Here is a 20245-nt window from a genome sequence, read left to right as displayed (position 1 = left end):
TAATCTTCTCCAAATTATTGAAAAATTGATGTTGTAAATTCAATCTTTTCAAAGTGCAAATTCTCCTTGATTCTTGAGTCTTCTAGATCACTCACAGATTGTGAAGTTATGGTTTTGAAAAGTAGTTAAATACTGCTGTGTTATTGTTATCCCTTACAGTAATTGTTAATCTCATCGGGAATTAAATTTTCAGCCTCTGTTTGAGGTCAGTCCAAGGCTCTTAGGTTTGACATTGTGGGATATTAACTTTGAGAGTTTGAGGTTGTTGTTCATTAATTTTCAGTGATTGATGTTCCTGAACTTGTGAAGTGCAATTTATTTGCTTTTCATGTAAGTTAAAGAAGATACATTACTAGCTCAAGAATTGTTGGTTTGGTTTATCTTATATGACAAATGTTGAAATAGAGTGATGATGCAAGTGCACAAGTATGTCAACACCTTGGCCCGAATTCACAAAGGAGGTTTGTCGACAAACCTCCTTTTGTTTCGCCAAACCTCCTTTTGTTCTTTACAAACCAGGTTTGTAAAAAACGCGTAAAAACACGTCATATGACGTACGAAAACCAAGGTTTGTCGACAAACCTCCTTTGTGAATTCGGGCCTTTGAGTCTATACGAGATGCAAGGAACAAGCACAGATGGGAAGTATAGGAAAAGTGTATATTGTGGAGTTTTGGGCCTTACCATAAAGGCCTTTACCATAAAGGTATAATTATATTGATGGGAGCTTGAACGTTTGTCATATTGGGCCTGTGATGAAAATTATGAGTGGTGTAGATTCAAGTAGGATTCACACCATGAAATTTTCAATAATTTGAAGAAGATTCTTGCTGTTAAAAAGGCTAATGTTAGTGATTTTTGAAAGTTTCCTGTCTCAAAATTATACTAGCATTCTATATAGCTCCTATTCTGCTGGATAAAGTCTTCTACTATTCCCAGCATGAGTATAAGTTCTTCTAGACAAGTCTAGATTGTATTCCTCTGCCATGGCAAGCCAGTGCAGACAATGTTGGATATTCATGATGACAAGATTTATGATCTGTTTACTTTCAGCCCCTGTCACTCCTGAAGAGATTGGTTACTGCTACATGAGGTTCCGTAACAGGAACTCTCGGGGTACCTCCTGCAGTCAAGAGTTGGCTGTGAGGATGAGCTTCCTCGACTGCTGTTGCTCAGTGGATCACGCCGAGGGCTGGGGATTGTCAAGAAGTGACTGCAGTCCATGCCGGACAGAGAATGAGGGTGAGGAAAATTACACCAGGGGGGTGTTTCACAAAGATCTTAAGTTGAACTTATCTCTAACTAGGACTTAAAAATTATGGAAAGCCGTCAGCATCTATGAAAATATTTTGTAAAAGTTATTTTAAAAGGCATAACATGTTGATTCAAATCATTCATATTTTCTGTTATCAAGGGGATTTCATATTCTTGATGTGGAAATCCTATGTGGAATTTATAAAAAAGTCTAAAATACTTGAATTTTCGCTTTTGAATATACTTTATTCTACTTTGTTCCACCAAGAATCTTTGTGAAACACCCCCTGGACTATTGACTTATGAAATGACAAAAATAAAAATTAATAGCAAATAACATGTAGTAGATTGATAAGTATTTGTTATCAGTCTGAGGTAATTTTAAACAAATAATGAGGTACTTATTTCATCAAATTGCCTACTTGAGATATTTTCTGGCCATTCTACAGTAACCCATGTGATGATGGGCAACTCTACCTTTAGGTGATTGCCTCTTGCAAGCTATTTAATGAAAGACTTACAGTTTTTATATCAATTCTGTTCCTTTCTTACAACATATATTCCAATTCAAGTGTATAACCCTGGTATTTTTCATAACAAAGATATACCAGTTCTCAGACTTCTTCCTGATTTTAGACCTTGTCATCTGTTTGCCTCAGGCTCTTTTTTAGGTTTTATATCGTACAGAAGCTCTAGGACAATAATTTCTAGGGCTCTAGCATCTCTGATGATGTGATAGTATTAACCAATACACTTAGTTTCTAACTCTACCTATCTTATTATTTCAGAGCTTTACCGAAGACTGTGCGAAGGTGTAGGAGAACTTACCACACCCCAGCCAAGGAGAACGCCCAACCCACAGACCAGGACCGATGGACCTGGAGTGGTAACACTGACCCCACCCACAGTCACCCCTCCAAGAAAGATTACGCCCCGCCCTGAAGGGATCTGTCTCATGGTGCCTAACATATGTCGCAATGGTCTGTGCGTGTCCCTGGGGGGAGTCATGGAGTATCGTTGTGAATGCTTTGAGGGGTATGAGAATGCTGGCAGGTACACGTGCCAAGGTAGGCAAAGGCTCCACAATTTCTTCATCAAGTAATCTCTTTTCCTATTATCTTCCATTTTTTCTTGTCCTTCTAGTATATACATGTTCCTTATTCTAGTATATAATTGTATATTTCATCATTGTGTTTTGTAATTTGTTGTGTTTTTCATTATCTTCATTTCCTTCTCGTTTATTCTCTCTACTACATGTATTTTTTTGATTCCTTATGCTCAATTTAAAGTTATGAATATGCAGTAAATGTTCCCCTGACTATTTCAATTTTATTATTAATCTCTGTCTTTAATTTTGACACAGTCTTGAAGTCATTTTACTGTTTATCACTTTGTCATAGAATTACAATCCAAAAAATTCCTTGAAATTTCTAAGAAAATGATCAAAGTATAGTATCCAGAAAAAGGAAAATGAATGTTGATTGTACAACAAGAATTATATGCTATGGCACAAATTTCATGATCGAGGCTATCTTTTCATGTAATCCTGCTACCCACAGCCTTTTGGACTGGGAAATACAGTACTAATGTTATGAAACATTCCATATTGTCCCTTCTTGTTGATGTACTCGTAAATGATGTCAATTTAAGATATAAAACTACTTTAATTCATCATCATACAAAGAGCTGACAATGAAACAAAAGTATTCACATTTCTTCTTGTTTATTGTTGACACTAGATATCAACGAGTGCCGAGACAGGTCCCTGTGTAGGTATGGAGCTTGTGAGAACACAGATGGGAGCTTCCGCTGTGTGTGCCCCAGTGGATATAAGTTATCTCTCGATCAGAGGTCATGCGAAGGTAAGTCCTGATAATATCATTGCACATGTAACCATACACTTTGAAGTGATTTCCACTTCAGATCTTGACAGTTTGTCAGATTTGTCCATTGCTTGGTATATTAGTGAATAATTGTGTCAAATGCGGTTTAAAACTAGGCATCCTTGTGACATAGAAAGTTTCGTGAATTGTCTAACCAACAGCCAATTTCACTCAATAAATTATGCCATTTTGCAAAAATTCACTGCTGTGCCAGTTGTGATTCAATTATTTTGTTGTATGAAACTTTGGGGGTTTGAATTGCATCTTAAATTCCAGAAAGTTTGTTGCACTAGAAGGTTCTGTTTTTACTGAAAACAATTCAAGTTATTTACATTTTCAGCAATTGTTAGGTACTCTAATTGATATATTGATGCAGTCAGTTAAAGTTTAGAAACATATGTCAGGAATGTGGATTTTTTAATGTTTATTCAAGTTTCGATGTACAATGTAAGTAATTACAAAAACATAATCATTGTAGGATAGCTGTTATTTCAATGCCCAACACTTTCATTTTAGAATTCCAGTGGAATTTCTTTCAAGGGATTAATTTTGATTGTTTTGCATTATTTTCCTTGTAGATGTGGATGAATGCCGTACCAACCCTAATGTGTGCCACCACGGTACATGTATGAACATTGTCGGCTCCCATACATGTGATTGCTTCGAGGGCTATCAGAAATCAATAGATGGACGTTACTGCATTGGTAAGTATTTTTGCACCTCATATGTTTGATTTTGATTTACCTTTTTACATTTGTTTAACTTTGTTATTTTTTCATGATTATTTGAGCGTTGCCTCAGGGAACCAGGTAATTCACACACAAAGCTTGAGGAAATGAAAGAATCCAGTAGCCTATGGGTTAAATGGGATAGAAGTTCATCATCACATGACCTTTCAGTTTCAATCACTTTCAAAATATCATCAACCGTTTGAGCAATTTTCCATAATGAATTTTTTTTCAAAGAATTGTAGATATGAAAATGACAAAGAAAAACAAACACAGACTTCTTCTTCTTCTTCAATTGGAGTACATCCCTCTTACAGAGTATTGTCATATTTTTGGCCAAAAAAGGTGCACGGTCGCAGGAACACGTGCAAGGGAAGTGCAGATTTGTTGTTTTAATTGTTTAGCAAAAACAGAAGATACATTGATTCAAACTCAGTTTATATTTGATATTCTAAGAGCAATATGCCTCATCTGTTTGTATTCCATTAGTGAAAAATATTCCTTAACAGAAAGTAAGCAGTTCTGACAATTTATTTTAGTTCCTATTCTTGTCACTCATATGAATGGAATACCGTTGACCCACTATTCTCTTGATCCTGTTAACCTGTGTAGTTGTTGGGGAGTAGAATTTGTAAATAGAAAAATAGGGGAAATCCCCCAGTGGGTTCACTGTGACCTTAATATAGCAAGGTCAATACTATTGAGAGCTGACTAGGAGGTATACACTTACTCATTGACATGTGTACATACCTGCTGTGGACCAAATTCAAAGAGGAAGTATCCTAGTTGACCTACATATGAATTGGCAAGATAAGCTTCTGCAATAGGCCATAGGATATGTTTATATTTCATTTTGTTTAATGAATAGTGTTTTTAGAACTGTCAATTTTAGGACTATAAGAATTGTGTATGTTGTGTTGTTTATACTTCTGATTGCGTAGTGGTACAACATTTTTGCTTCTTTCAAAGTACTCATGCTCCTGACTAGTGAGATTTTCTTTTTCTTTTTTTTTTCTATCTGGAAGGGCAATGTAATTATGTCATCAGGGAAATCATGCTCCCAACATTTGTTTCATTTTGTCACACAATGCACCTGTTACGTGCCCTCTGTAATTGAAAGGTCAATCCATTTGCTTTCTATCTGACCCCCTGGTCAATTGTTTGATCTTTATCTTCATTGATGTGACCTCGGGTTGCTGCCATAATGAGAAACACATTTAAGAGTTGAGCGTAGAATGTGAGATGCTATTCCTGCAGATGGTTCCTTAAAGGGATAAGGAATTTGTCAAAGGAACCGGAAGGAATTAAAGTAGATTTTGTTCTTTTGCTGTTTTCACTTTCTGTCTGTCTTCTTATTCCTTCTTTTATTTCTTGTTCTTGTTCTTGTTCTTCTACTTCTTCTTCTTTTCTTCCCTTTCTTTTACAGTTTTCTTGAGAATTCTTGATTGCTCCTCCTCTACTTATGATTCAATTTTCACATTTTCATATTTATTTCCTTCTCATTACCTAAACATTATAATAGATAACATAATCAATGGCAAATACAGTATATCATTCAGTTAATGAAACAATGCAATATCCCGGAAATCAAAGCTTGTATTTGAAACATGCAAGTAACCAACCATTTTTTCTATTCCTCTCATCTCTGCTGTTTTCCAGATGTTGATGAATGCACATTGGGCTCACATAGATGTAGGAATGCAGAATGTGAGAATCTTCCCGGTACCTATGAATGTATCTGTACTGAAGGCTATGAAGCTATTGGATCATCAGGCGTCTGCATTGGTGAGTGTAGCACATCGAGAGATGTTATGCGTTAGAGGGTTATGTGTGCAACAGTTGAGCGATATTTGCTCCTGCGACAGTTGTGTTACATCAATTTCCCGTACCAATCAAATTCGTAACTCAAACTCTGGCGCAACACCTAAACCTAACCCTAACCCAATGCCTTCTACAAACTTAAGCCCTAAGCAATTGTCGCTGGAGCAAATATCAGATCACCATGACACCTGACAACATCTATAAACAAAAGTAAATGTATTATATCATGATATTTATATCCATTGAATTTACACAACTAAGCGTTGTGACGTGCGCCTGTAATCCAGCTAACAGTGGAAGTTACAAACTGATTCAGCCGAGGACGCAGGTTCGAAACTGAGTCACGTCTTTCGCATGGTGACGATTAAAGGTCGGTCCCCAGACGTAAATAATCATATCTGATTGATACATGTCCGTAAAAACCCAATACACACACACATAGTGGCAGGTTTATAGAAACATTATATGCCAGAGGATGTCCGACTCTGATAACTGATTTGTCATTCAAATACAAGCCTTGTTGTATGTTGTCTTTTTGCTTGCTTCTCCCTTGATTTTTACAATATTATGTAACGCTTTGAACTTTGAATGAATTGCTCATTTGTGTGGCACTAGTACATGCAGCTGCTAATTGAGAGGTTTGTTATCAACATGACTGTTAAAGGATTCGTTCTTCTAAGCATGTAGTTTCACATTCATTGTTTTGAGTACCTTATAGGCTTTTATAAATGATCTGATACAAAGAAAGGTTATTTTCCTGCATAGTGCCATTTCAACTCTACTCTGAGAAGTTTAGGTGATGTATCCCTTTTCTGGATATTTTATATTATTAGCCCAAATGAGCGGTGTCGAGCTTCAATGCAGATATCTGCATGTAGGCCAGCATGTACAAGATAACTTGTCCAGTACTCTTGAATACTAAATGTTCATATATTAGAGGTATTGAATGTCATATAATCATGATTTATAGGCCTAGACATTCCGTCATGTAGCCTGCTCATAAAGATATTCACACCGATCAATTTGATTCTTACTGTAATGTGAAATATGCGATACAGATCATTACTATCTGAAAATGGATGCAGCCTGGTATTCAGACTTTCAAGGATCAAAGTTGTCAGGTTCCCATAAATTTGGACGAATGTTTATTTACAGATGTGAGAAAATGTTGAATCCATTGTTGTTAAAAACAGGGTAGGATTTTCCACTTTGAAGGTAACCATTACCCCCAAGAGGGATTTTTTCCCTTTAAGCCAGCCACCCACTCCTCCAATTCAATCTACTATTTTAGATATTTCCTTTGGCCTCCCATTATCGAGTCCTGCTTCTCTCTCTTTGACTCCCCATACCCTTCACTACATTTGTGTACAGAAAATGTTCATTATACTACTAGATCATATGCGAGAAAGAGTGAAAAAGACATAGACTGAGAGAGAGGGAGAGAAGAAGAGAGAGAGAGAGAGTGTGTGTGTGTGTGTGCGAGAGAGAGAGAGAGAGAGAGAGAAAGATAGGTAGACTGAGACAGAGGGAGAGAGAGAGGAAGAGAGAGAGAGAGAGTGGGGGAGAAAGCTGAGCTTCTGTGTTCATGTCAATCACTTTGACCTTTAACCTATGAAAGCTACTGGGATGAGCCTGGAATTCTTGTTGCAAATCGATACAGGTGCCTGGGGACCTAGTAACCCCAGCAGACTCAGTCTTATAATGAGTTATACGAACAAAACTAGGATTTTATAGATTCCTCCCCTCTTTCTGTGTCTCTATGCATGGACCTAGTATGTTCTTGCTCTATGTCTCCCTTTATCTGCCTCTTGAACTTATGCTCCCCCTTTTAACTAAGTCTCTCTTCTCCTCTCTCTCATTCTCTCTTCTTCTTCTTCTATTCTGTTCCTTTTCCCCATCACTCTCTTGCACTTTCTTTCTCCCTCTCTCCCCTACCTCCATCTTTTTTTCTTCCTCCCTCTTTCTTTCTTACTCCCTTTTTCTCTCTGTCTCCGTGTCTAGAGCTCTTTCTGCCTCCCCCCCCCCCCTCTCTCTCTCTCTCTCTCACTCTCTCTCTCTCTCTTTCTATCTATCTCCTGCATTTCTCTCTTTAATTACCTTTCTCTTTTCCTTTTTTTTTCTTATCCTCTTCCACAACATTTTGTACTAATAAACGAGCCTTTGTGCCCTGTATTTATATCAAGACAACTAAGGCCATTGACTATCTAATGAGAGCCAGAAGGGCATTCCTCTATATCACATTATATTATATATAATATGTAGTGCCCTACAGGCTCACATTGGATGATAATATACAATCATAATTCTATAGGAAGACCACCACCAAAGAGAGACAAAAAGTGGTCTTTATTAGCAGCTGGTCTTTGTAGACAGGTTTACTTTTACAAGTTCCAATGAAACACATTATTCCAATGAAAGAAAAGAAATGTAGTCTTTATAATGAGGTGGTCTTCATGAAGGTTTGACTATATACGCTTCTCTTTCCTCATTTGCTTCATGAAGGTTTGACTGTGTAAGGTTTACTTTCCACATTTGCCTTAAGAAGGTTTGACTGTATAAGTTTTTCTTTCCTCATTTGCTTCATGAAGGTTTGACTGTATAAGGTTTACTTTCCTCATTTGCTTTAAGAAGGTGTGACTGAATAAGTTTTTCTCTCCTCATTTGATTCAGATGTGAATGAATGTGCTCAGGAGACCAATCCATGTCCTCTGGGTTTCTGCATCAACACGTTGGGAGGCTATCAATGCCAGTGCCCTGTGGGTTATGCAACAGGACAGGATGGCACCTGCGTCGGTAAGTAATCATCAAATTGGGTTTTTAGATAGTAGAGCTGGAGAATAAGGTCAGGTAATTATTGTTTTAGTACAATAAAGTATGAGCAATTTGAGAATTTTTCAATAAAATTTACTTTGTACCTTTTTATCTAAGTGTCTTGCTTGAAATGCCTTGAAATACTAGGAGGTTTGAAAACCTTGTATTTACCATATTACTCAAAACAATTGAATACTTAAAACACGCAAAACTCTCAAAGTATTGCTTAATATTTATAAAGAGAAGGTTAAGTTCTAGTAAAGGTGATAAAGAACTTGTGAGGTTTCACGCTTTCTTTATATTAGTTTGGAAGAAAATGGCAGAAAAAAATGCGCTCTGAAAATGATTGCTCTTCAATACCAACACTTTTAAAATATGAAAGCTAGCTATTAAACAAAGTGTGGACCAAAGGCTCATGCCACACATGTATGTGGTATAATGGACATGTACTCATTTCAGTGTGCAGTGTATGAGTTTCGGAGAAAGTTCAGTGAATTTCTCATTCAAATTGAACAATGATTCCAAAATTCCACAATGTACACCAAATCCAAACATATGTAGATGTAGAAAGTTCAGTGAATTTCTCATTCAAATGGAACAATGAATCCAAATTTCCACAATGTACACCAAATCCAAACATATGTAGATGTACGTACGACATGAACAATCTTTTCCCAGTTGCTTTGAGACAGTGCATTTCAAAATGTACATTTAATTTCATTTTGTGAGTCTCCATAAGAACTCATATAAGAGAACTCACCTTGCGTATGCGCAGTCAAATCACTTCTTCGCATGGTTTTACTGAGAAGTAACTTCTCAGAGCTGCAGTCGAATTTTACATGAAAATTCCATTTTTTCTTCGTCCTACCGAATTGTTTCTTTCGAGAAACAAAGCTTGTTTACAGATTATTATCTGGATATATCTTTTTCGACTACTTCAAGAGCAATTTCGAGCTCCGAATCTTTTTCTGATTATGTAATCTCTTCCTACTACTCTCCCATAAAATAAAGATCAAACTTCAAACGGTGAGTTTAATCTTTCTATTATATCACATGTACTCAACTTTATCTGTAACTAATGTCGTATTCAGAGAACCGTCGTGGCTTCTGTTTCTTGGACGGAGACCTTGGCCGATGCACCCACCAGTCTATGGGTCAGATGACCATCTCATCCTGCTGCTGTAGTGCTGTCCTACTCCAAGAGGCCCTGAGCTGGGGACCAAACTGTGAATCCTGCCCCCCGCAGGGTACGCTGCAGTTTGAGCAGCTTTGTAAACATGGCACCGGGTGGACAAGCCAGAGAATCAGTAAGTCACCTCTACAAGATTCAGTCGCTTTAATCGTAATAAGTCAAACCTGTCTATAACGGCCGCCCAAGGGAAACACATCAAATGGTCTTTGTAGACAGGTTCCTTTAGTACATGTTTCAATGACAAACCATTTTCAAGGGAAACGAAAAATGTGCTTGTTGTAGACAGGTGGTCACTAATGCAGGTTTGACTGTACCAAATCTTAGATAACCTGGACTGGAGTCTGGAAAATTTGTTCAATGTCCAAAATCAAATCATATCCAACAGGCTTATCCCACTCAAAATAGTTCATGCATGCAGACCTGTTGGACTGCTTTCTTATAAAATAATTTTGTTTTTGGAGCAGCAAACAACAAATTTGTTAGTTGTTGTTGATTTTATTTTATTTGTTTTATATTTCTTTCAATTTATTTTATGTCATTTCCAGGAACATAAAGAAGTATAATAATAACAACAAAGAAATCAGAAAATAAAGCACAGTAATGAATACAATAACAAAAGAAAGAAACAATCAACTATTAAATGCCTGTGGATTACCAAAAGAGCAGTAAAATTACAATAATTGTTGTTCCTGTGTATTAAATAGTGGTTAACCATCATATATTTGGAAGATTAACTGCCTTCTTTTGTGTTGCATGTAGATATCAATGAGTGCACACTGTTCAACAACCTGTGTGACAATGGCGTCTGTGAGGACTTGACTGGTAACTACAAGTGTAGATGTAACTCTGGATTCCAGCCCCAAGCTGATGGCAAGGAGTGTATTGGTAAGTTGGTAAACCTTGCTAATGGTTTATAGTCCATGGGCCAAAAGAATCTCCCAAAGGTCCCCTCCCTCCTTCTGGCATAATTCTAGAAGACTATCTTGTGTTAGCCAGGACTCTAAGCTGTCAGAATCTGTTCATTTACCATAAGTTAGTTGTAGGTAAACTGTAGTCTTTCCACATTGTAAGTGCTGCCACATTTCTGTCACCTTGGGAGGTGTTTTCATAACGCACTGTTAAACAATGTTATGGCTATGATTCAGAATTAATATCTCACAATAGCTTTGAGTTTTAACGATCTGGTTTTTGTTTAGAGAGAGACTATTTTTTCATGATAAAAGTCCATAGTTTTTATGCTATGGTTGTGATTCTATCAGTGTGATATAACAAGATGTCCACTGAGTTCTGTAATTTCAACAAATCATTAAGACCTGTTTAAGGAAGAAATATATACTAGTGCATGATTGCATTGTCTTACTTAATTTCCAATTTGCCCTTTTTTCAGATGAGAATGAGTGTTCTTACAACAGACTACTCTGTCACAATGGTGCCTGTAGAAACACCCCAGGAAGCTTTGTGTGTGAATGCCCAGATGGCTATGAATTGGATGCAAGGAGCTCAGTTTGTCAAGGTGGGTTTTCATGATTATAATAATCTACTCATATTAATCAAAGAGAAATTACAAACATATTGATGAGAAAATATATGTGTGTAACTGTTGGGCATATTGTTACAGAATTAGATGTTCCAGATGTTAGAAGTGTATTTCTAAACTTTTTTTGACCAGTAATAATGTGTAAATGGAATGTCATTTTGAATATTGTGAATGAAAAGTGTATGTGATGTGCAAATAAATGGAAGCGTTTAATATTATAATATAAAACGATAGTTATTTTAGTTAAGCACCTTAATATATATTTTTTTCTGTTGTGTATTTAAAATTATATTGACCAGTTTTAAATTAGGGAGGTTGATTTGAAAGAGAGGTTTAAATATCACATAGCTCAGAATATGCAAACTATTACATTTCTAGAAAAACCTTATTAGATGATTAACAGTATTCTTTGTTCATACATGTACATTTCCTTCTCAAAGATGTCAACGAGTGTCAGAATCCAAGTCTATGCAACAATGGTCGCTGTATCAACACCAGAGGGAGCTATCGCTGTGAATGCATCTATCCCGGCACTGAACTAGACCCCACTGGAACAATTTGTGTCGGTAAGTCTCAAGATATCAGGCGAAGGGTAGTTGTTGGCAATGAATTATTAACTTCATACATGTATTCGTTCAAGTGTAAGGTCAAAGAATTGAAGGCACTTTTCAATTATGCTGTGATTTTTTCCTTTCATTTTCCTGCATCCCCATTCTTCTGTTTGTTTATTTATTTTGCTTTATGTTCTGATTATACCTGCCTTATTTGTCCCTCTCTCCAACTGTTTCAATCCATTGGATCATTATTGTCTCCTCTTGTGTTATTGTATGTGTATACTTGTCTATGTTTCTCCATCAATATTGTTTTCCTTGCCTTTCTCTCTGTCCTTTCCCACCTAATTTTGTTTTATCACATGACTCCTCTATTTATTTATTCATTTGATCTCTCATTTCTTTGAATTCATTTTGTCAATTCAATTAATGACTCCTAATTTCTCTGTGTCTCACCCGACAGATAACCGCATTGCCACTTGCTGGACCCGCATCAGTAATGGTCAGTGCGAGGCCGACATCATGGGACCTATGAGGAGAGATGAATGCTGCTCTACCTTTGGCCGAGCTTGGGGTAGTCCCTGCGAAGCCTGCCCTCTTGCTTTTGGTGACTGTCCTCGGGGCTTCTCTGAGATCAACAGTGAATGTGTTGGTGAGTAGTAAGACTGAGAGAAGGATATTGTCCGACTATCTGCAATAACAAGAAATATGTGACAAGACATTGTTGTGTTTTTACACTGCAGTAGCTGAAATCACTTTCAAATATTTACATCAGTGATAGAGTAAACCCTGATCAGTGATCCATGATGAAAAGACTGGAAGATGAGAATGATTAAGCTTGCTTATTTTTCATCCTAGGTAAAGGTGCTTTTTGATCAATACATAGATAATGTTACATTATTTCTTATCAGTAGTGTACAAGAAATGTGTATACATTGTGGAGCGTGTGTGCAGCGCTTTGTAACCGCAAGGTAAAAGTGCTATATCAAATATCTCTTTGATTGATTGATTATGGATTGTTTATACATCACTTCTTCATATAGCCAGCTAAATCAAATTGATGAGTTCTCCCTTTTGGGAATAAGAGTGAAGCTACAAGTAGATTTTTATATTGCTGTAATATCACAGTATTTATAAAGACAAATCATGTATTTACAGTATATGTACAATGTGTGATGTTGTGATGTTTATGTACTTCAGATCTGAATGAATGTGAACTCAACCCGATGGTGTGCAACAATGGACTATGTGAGAACACTATGGGCTCCTACCGCTGTGTATGTGAAGAGGGACTCACCCTGGATACCTCCGGAAGAAACTGCGTCGGTGAGTTAGCTCTTTATATTACTTGTTTGAAAGCTTCGCAATGTAGAGCGAAATTACAAGTGCACTGCAACATTTTTACTGGCACTATGTATATACATGTATATACACTTTTCCCCCACATATCTGTGCATCCCTATATCGCCACACACATGCACTTATACATATGCAAGAATCTTTAGCAGTGAAGGAGGCAGATTATCCTGAAGAAGAAGAAGAAGAACTGAATAATCCCTTTCTTCTCAAATTATTGAGAGAAGAGAGAACAAATGGTAAAAGAAAGGAGGTAAAGAAAATAGAAAGAATTATGTTAAGTCAATCAATGTGTTGTAAGTTAAATGAGAGAGTCATATTCAATTGAGTGTGTATGTAGTCAGGAAGAAAGAAAGAAAGATTACTGACAGTCCCTTTTCAGCATCTAAAAATACCTCTATTTAACATTTTCTTTAATTCACAATAATCTCATTTTTTGTGGTTAATTTTCTGAATATCTGTTTATACTATTCCTATCCTCTCCTTTGTATCACTGTCATGTTTTCTCTTTGCTCCCGATGTCTTTCAGACCTACGTTCTTACGAGTGTTTCCTGGACTACTCTGAAGGCCAGTGTTCCAGTCCTATCCCTGGTCTCTACAGGAACTCTGTATGCTGCTGTTCATTGGGTTATTCTTACGGTGACCAGGGAAGATGCTATGAGTGCCCACAGGAGGGCAGTGGTATGTTAACCGTCATACAAATGTTTCTAATATATTGTGTAGAATGTTTGGCTTTGAAAAGGATATGTTTTTCACCTATTTTTATTTCTTATGCTTAAATAATATATTTATTTATGCAAATTTCAAAGTAAATACCGACTTATATTTACTGTAATAAAGATCATGAATATCGTATTGCAAAAAAGAAAAACAAATTGCCCTTGCACTTTACAAAATGGAAGTTTGTCTTATAATGTTGTATAGGTACATCTGCATGTAATTGCTTGCATCTTAGTGTAAATTTTCTTTTTCATGAAGTATTGATCTATCTGTTTTACCTTTTTGTAATCTTTTTTATGATAACTTGTAAATATTGTAATTGTATTTGATTGTTTCAATAATACACATTTTAAAAAAAGAGAAAAAAGAAGAAGATATTGTGTAAAACAGATAAAATTGGTGAAGGATGAAAATATACAGCCAAAAGTACAATCTAGTGCTGTTTAAAATTGTCTCTGTTTCTGTTTATGCACTTTGCGAAGATCAGCACATACTTTGTTTTTGTTTTAAATGTTTATTTTGTAAGGAAGGTTATATATCAATGATTTATTCACATAGTAAGTTGTTAGACTAGATAATTTATTGAAGAGTTTGGAAAAGATGGCAGCAGAACAAGAGGTCGCCCTCAAATAATGTAGTGTTTTTAAAAGTCAAATTTGTCAAAATATGTTGAAATTCTTTGGATAATAAGCATTCTAAACCCTTAAATGGAAAAAAAGGATATTCAATTGCTTGATTGTTTGTGACATATTTTTGTCAAGTGTCTCTTCTCTTTTCTTTTTAATCCTGCCATGTAGTTGAGTTTGATGTCTTATGCCCAAGAGGACGTGGTTTTGCTGATACCAGGCCGCGCCCTGATCTTTTGGATGGCACTGTGTACATCAACGGTAAGATACGGATTACAAGCTGCAAAGTTGAATATTGGTTAATTTTCTTCAACAAGTTGCAAACTGCTTTTAAAAATTGAAAAGATGTACCGGTATTATCTTTACAAAAAACTGTTTTAATGAACATTTAGGGCTCTCCAACTAATGTTAGTATTCAAATATGCGAAAGTTTACATTTTGATTTATTCTTGTTTTTAATTACATGGATTGTTGATGTTTATTAATAGTATAATATACAAATTTCACAGGACCATTTTGGGGATCTTTTTTTACATGTGATTTTTTCTTGGAGATGATTTTTATTTATTTTCTTCACATTTTCCTTCCCCGAGTTCTCTTTTAGATTTTTGGTTTAAAATGCTCTTTACCCTTGTGTGCTTCTTGTCTTTCATTGCTCCGTACATCGTAAGCACAGTTACTTGGCAAAATGTATATATGCAAAATTCTAAGTTTTTGTAATACTATATTTTATAACCTCTCTTTGCTTCTTTTGTATACAGACATCAATGAATGCAACGCATACGATGGAATCTGTAAATATGGAGAATGCACCAACATCATTGGGTCATATGACTGTGTGTGTGATGTAGGCTTTGCTATGGATGAGTTTGGCTATCAGTGTGTGGGTAAGTCTAGAAATCATGTGCAACAATTGTGCAACAATTTATATTTCATTTTTGTTCTTATTCTCTTCAACTTCTCCTTCGTTCCTCTCGCTGTATCTCTTTTTCGCTCTATTTTTCGCTCTTACGTTTCTTCTCTCCTCTCTATCTCTCTCTCTCGAGCTCTCTCACTCTTATACACACAGTCTCTCTATTTTATACTTGTCTCTTATTTGTAAACTTGGTCGTGATATAAATGGTATTGATCAATTAAAAAATAATACTGTAACTTGTGCATGCTATTGATGTAGATGATAACGATGTTGCTGTCTAGCTAATATGTTAGGGGTTAACAAATACTTTTTCTGAACTTGTAAAATATGAATTTAAATATGGGAATATATTGTAATGAGCTACATGTAACTTACTTTACTTAAAGCCCCACTGTACTACTTGTAGCTACTTGCTCCCTCTATATAGAAAACAATGCCTAAGCGGTGCCTGTTGGTCCCCTGTGATCCTCTTTTTCTTATATTAATTGAGAACTGAGTTGATGAGATAGCCACCTATCAGTGACCACACTGGGTGGTTTAATCCCTCCTGGCCAAACTAGTACAGACAGGCTTTAAATTGAATCCTCCCGGTTTCTTGTGATAAGATGGTAGAAAAGATGATATAGACATGAGCACTGAGGATAACCACATGATTAAAGATGGGGTTACATGCAGTTCTCCTATGTATTAAACTTTACGCCTTTCTTTTCTTTCTGTAGACATTGATGAGTGTCGGATTACCTTTGGTGCCTGTGGGAATGGATCTTGTGAGAATACTCCTGGAGACTTCAGGTGTAACTGCTATGAAGGATTTGAAGCTCATCCAGTCATGCGCTCATGCATGGGTATGTACATGTAGGAACTCATCATAGGCAATGAATTTCGCTATTCTTCTTAAAAGTGGCATCACTAATCATTTGTTTCGTCAGTTACACAGCAATTTTCTGATAATACATGTATGTATATATTTTTTTTAACACCAGCATTGTGTTTGGTGAGGTTATGCAACGATTCTATTTGTTTTTTTGTTTGTTTTTTATGTAAGTTTTTTCTTTCTATTATTGTTGCTGATGTCTTAAATTAAAATTATAGTAATGAAGGTCTAGAATTTCAGAAGTCATCATATGTGAGAATATTCATGTTTCCAGTAATGAAATCATGAGCCACTAATATTAATCACTATTACAGTATGTTGTATTTTCACGCCAATCCCTTACCAGTTCATGTAGCTGTGAACCAGTAAACACTATCTTCCATTTCATGAGATTATGAGCAATGATTTGATCTTTATACAGTAGGCCTAGGCTTGCGGTTGCACCATGTGAGAGAGGGGGAGGATTGGGGAGACCTGGAAAGGACTCGCGGTAATCTTTCTTTCTCAAGAAAGAAAGATTACAGAGAGTCCTTTCACCATGCAAGCCTGTACTTACAAGCAGGATTTGATCTTTGTTTTCCATCATGGTAGATATAAACGAGTGTGAGACAGTCCCAGGACTCTGCCGTGGTGGTTCCTGCACTAACCTACCAGGGATGTTCAGATGTGACTGCCCCTTGGGACAAGAACTCACACCAGATGGACAGGCTTGTAGGGGTAAGTAATCACAAATTTGATTTGATTTATTTATTTCTGTTTGATTTTCTTTTTCTTTTGCAGTTTTACAAATATATATCAAACAAAACATTGCAAATTTACACATGACAAAAGAATATAGGTAGAATAAAGTAAGGCTGGCTGTAACTAATCGAAAACATCAAACAGGAGGGTTGACAAAGTAATCCAAGCTTTATAGCATGACTACCCTCAATAGTAGGTACATAATGATACAAATATGGAGTGAAAAATATTAAGAAAGGGGAAAAAGAGAGAAAAAGAAAGAAAGAGGGGGTGTACACCAAGATTCACAGATGTGAGTGGTAGTTGGATTTTAATTTGATATATGAAGATAAAAAAGAAGATGCACATTTGTATATTGGAAGGCCAACTTGGGATATATTATAGAATGAGAAGACTCGCGAGGTCTTGATTCATTTTTTATAATTTGATCGGATAATTGATTGATTTTTGTATCATTGGTTGATTGATTGGTTCATTGGTCGATAGATATATGGATCAATTGGGTTAGTTTCAATGCAACTTGTTTGGTTGGTTGTTTTGGTTTTGATTTCATTTGGTTTGAATGTGTGTTTAATCAAGGCTATCATGATAAGAAAGCAAAATGGTATATTTACTGATACATGTAGCAACGGATTGACTTACAATAAATGGCTAAAACTCTGGGGAAAAAGGATTTGTAATGCACTGTAGCACCAATATTATGTGTGAATCTGAATCCATTAGATTCTCAAACCCTTGCATTACACCTATAAACTACTGTGCCTTATTGAGAATTTCATGCACCTTCAGATATTTACAAGGCGAGTAAAGGAAGATCCAGAAGAGATATGTACAAGTTTTTATATCTAGGTGGAAAGAATGTAGTTAGTTTCAAAGTTTACGTCATCTACCATTGATGCATATTACATTTTGAAGAACCATGTTAATACCAAGGTCTGTTTTGTTTTTATGAATTCCAACAGATATCAATGAATGCTCCATCAGCACAGGTATTTGCTCAAACGGTGAATGCCACAACATCGTTGGTACTTACCGATGCATGTGCAATCCGGGATTCAGGCCAACAGCAAACTACAGGGCATGTGAAGGTAAGTTCAAGTTTTATCCATTTACTGTTTCTAGTTTGAATATTGACATCCTAGTTTTAATTAAGGTAGGGATTAATTACAAAATAATGTATAAACTTGAAACCATTTATTTGGAATGTAGTAATCATAAATTCCTATTAAACAATCATATTGAATAATTGAAGGTGACAAAGTCATTACAGGTTAGAAATACATAAATGATCTAATATTTTGCAAAGATAATTGCATTTTAACCCCTACAAGCAATTTAATTATTAACAAGGCACTACCGGTATTTATTTATAAGACTTCCCATATTTTCTTTTGTCTTCTCTGTTGTAGGTCTAGACACAACTAAATTTTAGAAGTGTAATCTTAGGTGTATGCATTCCATGTAATAAGAAAAAAGAGCAACTCCTACATAAACTGATTTAAGTATTGAGCAGGGTTTTTACACTTTAAAAACTGAAAGGGTTAATAAAACTTGTATTTGTTTATATTTTACATTTGTCACTGTCTGTACAAGGTTACAGTTTGTATATTTTTGATTTATTTTAGTATCTTTCTTGTAAAAAGCTTTGTGTTCCTTGTTTTTTTTTCTCTTGTAGACATGAACGAATGTGATATGGACAATGGTGGCTGCGATCATAACTGTGTCAATTCACAAGGAAGTTATGAATGCCAGTGCCAATCTGGATATTCATTGAGAGTCAACGGCAGAACATGTGTTGGTGAGTTGCTTGCTTCTATGGTTCTTTTCTTTGCAGTGGACAAGTGATGACAATATTTCTACTATTTTATCTAATATCTCCTCTTTTAATTCTTTTAAAGTCTGCATAATTACACAAAAGTCTTTCTGGATGTGGATTTAGTGTCATAGAGTGCTGTAAAATGTTTTTTTAGCACTTGCCATTTTAATACTTGTCTTTAATCTAGATTGGTGTAATAATTACTGTTTCAGCTTCCAGCTTTTTTCTTACCATGCGCATGACTTTGCCCGACCAGCAGTCCCTGATGTGATTGCCTTGATTGTTATGACAATAATATGCTTCTTCTTCCAGTGTAAGTGCTGCTTCAAGGTAATGAAGACAAATGCTTTCAGGAATGTAGGCACTCTTAATGTGCTTTTAAGATTAAGACATCAAAATGGTTCTCCTAGATGTACATGAACATTAATATTTCATATTAAAAGTGTCATTTCGTGTTTTTCTTTGGTTAGTTCAACATCATTAATTTAAAATTCTTGGCCCTTGTTGATTCATTGATTGTATCATTTTGTATGAACTTTTCAGATATTGATGAGTGTGCTGACAACCCTGATATCTGTGGTGGTGGGCAGTGTGAGAATCAAGAGGGAGGCTACCTATGTGATTGCTTCGTGGGTTTCAGACCAGCAGATGACTTCAGGAGCTGTCTAGGTAAAGATAATGTTCAGTTCAATCGGCAGAAGTCAAATAATAATAATAATAATAATAACAATTGGATTTATATAGTGCCTTTTCCAAAGGATACAAGGCGCTGTCTCTTAAGACTATCAACAATTTAAGAGGTGTTGTACAGGTATGTTTTCAGTTCAAGTGTTTTTTGAAGAAATCTAGTGAAGTACTATTTCTTAAGAACGAGGGAAGTTTGTTCCAGAGATGTGGGGCTAGGGACTTAAAGAATTTGAAACCAGCCTGTTTACGGTATTTGTGAACGACAGAGGTTGGAGCTGTTGGGACTGCAAAAGTTTTATGCCAAATTTGAAGTGTAAATATCCCATGTTTTGCATAGTTTGATAAAAAATTATTGATTCAAATTAAGGAAATTTCAGCTTATGCAGAGTTTACTGTATTTCATTTCATCTACTGAAGGTTTTCGATAGGAATATGGAGATGATGTTACTATCTTGAGATCTCTCACTGCTCTTCTGTCCAACTTTCTTTACTTAGCATTCTCTGCATTTTCTTCTTTTTTTCTTCCAGGAAACATGAAGTGAATATTGGTTCAGAATATTTAAGTCACATGTGTGTTTTAATAGGAGAGAGAGAGAGAGAGACAGACAGACAGACAAATATATATATATATAGAGAGAGAAAGAGATTGAAATTATCTTGAATTGATAATATACAAGTAACAACTGTAGTCCACTTGTCAATTGTCAGATGTTAAAACAAAAATTCCTTTCC

General features: G+C 35.8%; 1 protein-coding gene across 4 annotated transcripts in view; it reads left to right on the top strand.

The window, feature by feature from the left end:
* Positions 1-20245, top strand: part of LOC577106 (fibrillin-2) — an 80366-nt gene that overhangs the window by 25846 nt on the left and 34275 nt on the right. For all 4 annotated transcript variants that reach the window (XM_030977430.1, XM_030977432.1, XM_030977431.1 and 1 more), the window contains 20 exons: positions 1053-1241; positions 2042-2320; positions 2993-3115; positions 3715-3840; positions 5524-5649; positions 8356-8478; positions 9588-9803; positions 10448-10573; positions 11076-11201; positions 11666-11791; positions 12240-12428; positions 12977-13102; positions 13662-13814; positions 14651-14740; positions 15241-15366; positions 16115-16240; positions 16861-16986; positions 17973-18098; positions 18686-18808; positions 19370-19495. In XM_030977430.1, the coding sequence (XP_030833290.1) occupies positions 1053-1241; positions 2042-2320; positions 2993-3115; positions 3715-3840; positions 5524-5649; positions 8356-8478; positions 9588-9803; positions 10448-10573; positions 11076-11201; positions 11666-11791; positions 12240-12428; positions 12977-13102; positions 13662-13814; positions 14651-14740; positions 15241-15366; positions 16115-16240; positions 16861-16986; positions 17973-18098; positions 18686-18808; positions 19370-19495 (2871 nt within the window). The remainder of the gene's footprint in view (positions 1-1052; positions 1242-2041; positions 2321-2992; positions 3116-3714; positions 3841-5523; positions 5650-8355; positions 8479-9587; positions 9804-10447; positions 10574-11075; positions 11202-11665; positions 11792-12239; positions 12429-12976; positions 13103-13661; positions 13815-14650; positions 14741-15240; positions 15367-16114; positions 16241-16860; positions 16987-17972; positions 18099-18685; positions 18809-19369; positions 19496-20245) is intronic.

This window comes from Strongylocentrotus purpuratus, unplaced genomic scaffold (genome assembly GCF_000002235.5).
Source record: "Strongylocentrotus purpuratus isolate Spur 01 unplaced genomic scaffold, Spur_5.0 spur5_scaffold_9, whole genome shotgun sequence".
NCBI classification, from domain to species: Eukaryota; Metazoa; Echinodermata; class Echinoidea; order Camarodonta; family Strongylocentrotidae; genus Strongylocentrotus; species Strongylocentrotus purpuratus.
Note: the sequence above shows the minus strand (reverse complement) of the source record. Positions and strands in the feature narration are given on the sequence as shown.